The sequence below is a fragment of the Erigeron canadensis genome, chromosome 1 (assembly GCF_010389155.1).
Source record: "Erigeron canadensis isolate Cc75 chromosome 1, C_canadensis_v1, whole genome shotgun sequence".
Lineage (NCBI taxonomy): Eukaryota > Viridiplantae > Streptophyta > Magnoliopsida > Asterales > Asteraceae > Erigeron > Erigeron canadensis.
The window spans coordinates 55,539,933-55,547,673 of NC_057761.1; the positions used below are offsets into that span (position 1 = coordinate 55,539,933).

General features: G+C 32.2%; 1 protein-coding gene across 1 annotated transcript; it reads right to left on the minus strand.

Annotated features, from left to right (window-relative positions):
- Window positions 1–4,427: 4,427 nt before the first annotated feature.
- LOC122585789 (E3 ubiquitin-protein ligase PUB23-like) lies at window positions 4,428–6,013 on the minus strand. The gene has a single exon (XM_043757913.1). The coding sequence runs from the start codon at window positions 5,917–5,919 to the stop codon at window positions 4,618–4,620; it is 1,302 nt and encodes a 433-aa protein (XP_043613848.1). The 5' UTR covers window positions 5,920–6,013; the 3' UTR covers window positions 4,428–4,617.
- Window positions 6,014–7,741: the final 1,728 nt, after the last annotated feature.

Here is a 7,741-nt window from a genome sequence, read left to right on the forward strand (position 1 = left end):
TTCTTCGTATGTCATCCACGTGAATAGACTCCGCTCTCCTTAGTGGTACAGTTTCATCCCTTCTCCTAACATGGCCAAACCATCTCAAGCGCTCTTCCCTTAGCTTGTTGATGATGGTCCCTACTTCAAGTTCTGCTCTAAAAACTCCCGTCGGGATCCTGTCTGCTAAGGTCTTCCGTAAGTCCACCTTAACATCTCATCTCAGCAACCTTTACTCGAGCCGCTTGGGCTTTCGTCATCGCCCAACATTCTGACCCTTATAGCATAGCCGGTCTAATAGCCACTCTATATAACTTCCCTTTCAGCTTTAGCGGGATCTTCTTGTCGCACATGACTCCCGTAGTTGCTCTCCACTTCATCCATCCGGCTTGGTTTAGATGCGTCACGTCTTCGTCTATCCTACCCGATTTGTGTATCACTGATCCCAGGTATCTAAAAGACTCCTTCGGACGCAATATGGGCTTACAATAGCAACATATAATTATAGAGAATTGATATTTGTACCATGGATTTTGATTAAGTTACCGCACTGTACAAATGAAACAGTACACTATACAAGTAAATAATGCATGTATATGGTATATCTATCAAATTAGATGGTACTAATATCATATCCCATAATTATATAAGAGGGTATGAAGTATGTGGCAGTTAGATACCCAACTTGGGTGTAGCCCCTCACATTTTGTTTTTTTAATCCATGAAAATCAGGGGGCCAAACATTTATATATATATTAAAATATTGGTATGTGAAGGGTTCTACACCCAAGCTTGGTATCTAACAGCTAGGGATGTGCAAATGGCCCGACCCGCGAAAACCCAACCCGACTCGCAAATGCATGAAAATCAGAACCGTGACCCGACCCGTGAAGGTACGGGTCGGGTCAGGTCGGGCGGGTCACGGGTTTCCTTTTTTTTTCGGTTTTTGCCTTCACCCGACCCGACCCACGAAAACCGTGACCCGCGAATGCAACAAAAGCGTGACCTGTGACCCGGACCGTGAGAGCTTCAGGCGGGTTGGTTCAGGCCGGTTCCGGGTCGGGCGCGGGTCAACGGTTTTTTTGCTCATCCCTACTAACAGCTATATACTCCATTTTCTCATTATATAAACATATATAAGATTTTTTTTTCAATATTTTTTTTCTTTTTTTTAGAACAATGTATTAGTTGATTAGTGGTTTAAACCCTAGCAGTAACATTTAAGCGGGCAGTATGCTAGCTGTTGGAATCCGAAGGCACCCTTGGAGACCAAAAGTGCGATAACACTGTTCGAACGCGTCTAAAGAAGTAAATATCCGAAATCATGGGGAATTGAGATTCAATCCCTGGTCTCCAATCCAAGTAGCCAACTAATCTTTAAAGTCCACATTGAACACCTTTAAAGCTGTTTTTGTCCGTTTCAAACCCCATAATATAGATTTTTTTAGTTTAGACCCAATAAAGATATTTTGAACAAGTTGAGATACTTTACAATCAATTAATCTTAGAACTATATTTATATTATCTTTAAATCTTTTCATTAGGCTTAAGAGTTGAGCATTGTTTTCTCACATTATAACAAGAAAATTATGAAAAATAGTTGCTTACAATGTTTCTTTGTAAAAATGGAATAACATCTGACCTACATTTGATTCATAAATATAGTTAGTATAATAAAAACATAATCAAACCTTTGTTAGAACCAACACTTTTAAGATGTCCATAAAGGGCTTTACGTGAAGTTTGACGCTTTAATATTGCTTGTAAAGTGATAGGTAATCTAAGGGAGTAATATTCATATTATATTTATCCCTAACTCTTTGTTTATTCTACACTGAAAAAGAGAAAATTACAAATAAAAAGTTTATAAATACAAATTCCATCAATTAAAGTAGCAGGGGTTGAGCTAATAGGGGACTGGGGGTGGATAACCCTCGCAACCATTCATATTTTTCATTGCAAGGCTAGCTCATAGCCAATTAATACAAAAGTCTTTTTGAAGCAAGTCACCCCAATCTATAAATGTTTGATTTCTAGCAATGACAGTTCAAGTAAAACCTTTACATTTGGTTCATAAAAGTAAGTCATCGCAATAAAATTCTATTTTACTTACATTTTATATATTAAATTGTTATGTCTTTCACATTATATTGTATATAACGATCGGTAAAGAAATATGGTTGAGTCTCCCTCAACGTGAAATGGCTCCGCCTCTAAATCAAACTAAGGTATTTTTCATCTATTTCTTTCTTTCTTTATGATTGAACTATCACTTTGCAAGTATAGAGTATATTATTACGCTCTAATGTGAATCAAAGAAGATGCCAAAATCTGAGGTAAGTACATACGATTAGTTGATTCATTAGTCAAATGTTTATGTTTAGGCGGTGAAGATCGGTGTTTTTTAAGAGAAAAAAAAATGCATTACAATTGTTACGTCACATATTCTGGAATATTTGTAGCATTGATTAAACATATCATTATTATTATTGAGAATATTTATTTTTCAGCTTACACTAGTTTCTTTCAATTCGGAGAGACTTTCAATAGATACACGACTTCCTTCGAAACTTCAACAGCAATATGGAAAGTATATATCGTTAAAATATATAGATATAAATTCGAATAATATATTTTCATATGGACACTTGATCGAGTTATTTTTTTTATTTTAATATTCTTGTTCCAATATTTCGGCTAACCACTTGTTTTACTTTAATAAAAAAAATGTATAGAATAATAAATTATATAAGTGGCAGGTGGACTAAGCATCCATTTTATATTTATCATGACGAATATATATGTATTTATATCAAACTAATAAATAAATTCACATTCAAACCATGAATAATGGATACACAGTTAATTTTATTAATATTAAATTAGATAATTTAATTAGAAAAATGTTAAATTGACGTACGGATTACAAGTAAATTTTGACAAACACATATAATATGAGATGGTCCGATATATCAACAAAGAAAAATAAATAAATAAAAAATACATAGACATGATTTCATCATTTATTTATAAAAATTTATCTGTTGATTGGACCATCAACTTAACAAACAAAAGAATAAACGATTATGTTTGTAAAAAAAATTAGTAACTCCATATTGTTTACATCAACTTACACAACATCTGGATTATTACTTACTTATTTATTCTATTTTTCAAACCTTAATTAAGATCCGGCCACGACAGGAGGTTATCTAATTAAACGTAAGGTATCTAAGATTTTTTTGATATGTTCATTTTATGGAATACTACATATTTTTTCGAGCTCTAAGGTGTCATGATCCCTAAATTCATGGGTTTTTTCTTTTAACGTTCAAATGGTCAGAATCCGTTTGTCCCACCTATCGACCCTTATATTTTTCGGGCAAGATGTCATTTAAATTTTCAAGGAACCCCATAGGGAGTTGGGGAAAACCTTCTATTAATTATCAAAGATTATACCCGCTAAGTATGATCATATATAAATATAAATAAAAGAATATGATCCTTACACAACACATTTTTACCGTACATAACAATATATATGCATTAAATAGTTATAAAATACAACTTCATATATTGTTGTATATGGTAAAAATATGTTGTGGGGTCACCTCTATAAATAAATTATACAATTTTAAGTATAATCTTATAATCACATAAATGCTAAAAACATCAATTAATGAATCGAAGTATTAGATTCTTGTCAAAATTATAAATGACTTGAGAGCTTCTTATTCGAGCTCAAAAAATAACATAGTGATTTTTAGAGGGTGTTTGGGATTGCTTTTTGAAAATAGATTATGTTGTTTGTATAATCAGAATCAGATAATTAACTGTAACAAAACGTAATATAAAATTTTAGTGTTTGGAATTAATTATGTTGTTTAATATCGCTATAATCAAATAATTAGTTTTTTGAGTGTTTGGTAAATTACATAATTTGATGACTAAATTAGTCAAATGACTAAAAAGGACATTACTTATAATTAAAATATTAAAACTCGTATATGATAAATATGCGCATTGATAATAACATACGAGTAACAAAGATATAAAAATAATAAGCAATAACTATAACTATGATATATAAATCAATTATTCCGTTTACGTAAATAGGGATTATTCATGTATAAAGTAAACAAGTTTGTTATGTAATATATAATAAATAAAAAACACGGAGAGTAAGAATTATACTTAGTTTGTTATGTATTTAACTAAGCCGTAAATAAGTATGTGGAGGTACGTGAATTATAAAGGGTATTAATGTAAGCTAACAAGCAGGAGAATAAAATAATTTAGTAACGTTTTCTTGCAGTAAGAGGTTTATGCTTTTAAATTATCACGTTTATAAAGGTTCAAAACGTTAAAAATCAATTTTTATTAATTTTTTACCAAACACTAAAAATAGATTTTATGTGATTTCAAATCATAATAATCTAATAATCATGTTTAAAAGGCAATCCCAAAAACCCCTTAGTCGCGTTATAGTTTTTAAACGGACTAAAAATCACACCGTGCACTACAATTAAATTTCTTTACATAATCAGTCTAACAAGCCTAAATTTAATTAATATCGTCAAAATGATCTAACACTTAACCTATGACTAATTAAACAATTTCAACAAAGAATGTATTCGATCATGATGGATAGGAAGAAATTAAGTTATGTGGTATACAAGGTGAATTACTCCAAACCCTAGCATGCATCTTCAATATCTCAATAGCTTTCTCCTTCATTTTAGTCCCACAATCCACTTGCAAAACCAGGCACAACTTCCCCACCACTCCTATTTGCAACATCTCCGCCACCACATTTGCGTTACCGGAAAACTTTGCCACGGAATGTACTATCCTCACCGCCCTATCACTTGCCACAGTCGAAACCCTAAAAATCTTTTTGGAAACAATAGCTAATCCCGCACCATGTTTTAGCAACTCGGATCTCCCTTCAGCACATTGACAAAGCTGATCTAGTGACAATAAAGCCATCTCGGATAGCCTTCTATCCGTAGAATCTAGCAAAATGTCAATTAAGGCCGGAACAACGGCTGCTTCAGCTGCTCTTATTCTGTTCCGGCCTGATAAACAAACGTTGATAAGTAACTTTAACGTTGTTTTTGTAGCCTTTTGCGAGATTTGATCCGTCATAACCCTGACCAACTCTACGAAAAACTCGTGTTTCAACGAGGTTGTCATGTTGGAATTCTCGGCCGCATCAAACATGGACTTTAACAACATGACAACATACGTACGTGTTTCATAGCTTGTGGCGCGTTGCATTACACGCGTTAGGGTATCAATAAAACCACTAGTTGTTTTAGCAAACAAACCTTGAAGACCACTTTGTGAAAGATGCATATGGTAAAGAATGCTTATTGCTTCATCAACCGGTGTAACAAACTCCATTAATGCTTCCACGTCGGAATATTCTCCGGCCGGTGAAGAAGATAATGAAGTGATCATGTTGTTGTTGTTGTTGTTATAATCATCCAAGATATGAGTTAAGTAATCAACCGCTCCAACTGCTTCCATTGACCTTTTATTCGTTTCATTCTCCATGACAATCACTTTTAATCTCTTCAAAGACTTCATTTGCAAATTTGGATACTTTAAATCTTTAAGAAGTTTAAGTATTTGAGGTTTGGAGATAGGTAGTCGAGGCGTTGGGAGTCTTTCGACACCAGACAATGGGTTAAGTGTGCACCAAGCTTGGATCAATCGTCGAACCGTGTGGTTTGGAGTAATTAGTTGATGATCTATATCTTCAAGGACTTGTTTTGTTACCGGACAAGTGTTGTTTTTCTTGACATATAGCCATGTCTCAATGCTACCGCGATCATATGTGATCCCGGTAGCAAGTGTGACAGGGTCTTTCATGATTTCTAATGAAATCGGACAAATGAAAAATGGAGGGACTTCGATGTTTTTGAGATCACCCATTATAGAATGATGAAATTTACAAGAACAACACAAAAACTTTTGATCTTAATTAAAGATTAGAATCCGAAGGATGTTTTGAAACTTGAAAAAATGATATGATGTGTGAAAGTAGGTAGAGGATTTTTTGGTAATGCTTGATTTGTTGAATATTTGTTATGAAGAAAAATAATGCTCCAATGTATGGTTTTCATATATATATGAATGGTGGAGGGGGGAGAAAATGGAATAGTGTATTTTTTTATTCGAAAGTCAAATTAAAGAAAAAGTAAAAGGCATATTTTGGTCAAAGAAATGTGGAGATTTGACTTTTCAAAGAGTTTTGTAAGGCTCAATGCGATGAAACGACAACTTAACTTGGTTATTATTGCATGTGCTAGATAAACATGAAGTGCGGGGCCCAAAGTGCCAAGATAAGCAAGACTTCTCTGTTTAGATATATGTCAACTTAAGTCCTATATCTTTGGATAATTCTCGTTTTATGACTACTGCTTACATTTCTTGTAAATTCGACCATCTTATTAGAAAATATGAGAAGTTTGTGTAAAATCTCTATTTATGAGGGAAAAAAAAGGAAGTGATATTCGTACCACTATCTTTGATTAATGTACCACAATGTACATATTGTATAGCTAACAGTACAAACCGGTAATGCACAGTTGTGGTACATCAATCAAAATAAATGATACGAATATCACTTTTCAAAAAAAAAAATTCCCTATAAACTACCAAAAAAATAACAGCTACATATATATACATTAGATTTGAACTCAATTAAAAAGATAACACAACAGATTTATAAAAAGTTTTGTATTACAGAAAATGTCGGCACATCTTATGATTAACATGTTTGTTCTTTATAAGACTTGAATACATAATTTCATAATTAGTGAGTAGTTTACATATTATCAAAGTAAAAATCCTTAATTTATATTTGTTAATTTTCCACACATATTATAAGGAGACAACAATTGTATTGTTTACTTGTATTTTATACGTCATGTATGTTTTCAGAAGATGCATTTCTTTCGATCATTACAAATTTGTAAAGATTATAAATTTGTAAAGTTAAAGATGTGTTTGCTTAATAAAAAAACCCAAAAATGGACTCTCTAAATTTAACTCTGTTTTTCAACGTATAACTCTTTATTTGAATATTTTTGAGAAATATATTTTCCAAATTGCAACTAAACATATTTTCAACATTTTCATTTTAAGAAAAAGCAACCTTTCGCGCTAGGCGCTCACTTTTTTTTGTCTAGGTGGAAGCTGGCGGCGGGGCGAAAACTTTTCTTAATATTTTGAAAAATGAAACATTTAAAAAAGATTTCTATAACTCAATGCATCCTACACTTTTGTTGCCTTTTTGGAATTATTCATAACTTAAGTACTTGTTTTCAAAAGTGGTGATAATGTAAATGGTTGATTTAGAACTAATGTCGGTTGTTGACTTTGTACGTAACTTGTCTGGCAATGTCAACCTTTTTCTCATAAAAACATATACTCAGTAATAGTTACTCGTGCTTAATTTCAAAAGGTGCCGACCGATAGTAGTTGATATATGGATTTGGATTTGGATGTATTCGGGCTTGTTTCCTTCTTAACTTTACGATTAAGGTTCCAAACAACTTTACTAACGTAAGTGTTAAATTTAAAATTTTACTTAAATTAAGTAAGTAAGATTTCTTTTTTTAAATAGTTATTAAAAAGTATAAATTAATAATGAAAAACAAAAAAATATTATTTAATAAGGCTTTTGCTATAATAATTAATATAATTGATAATTAAAGTTTTGAGAGCCTATTTTATAAATATATTTCTACTA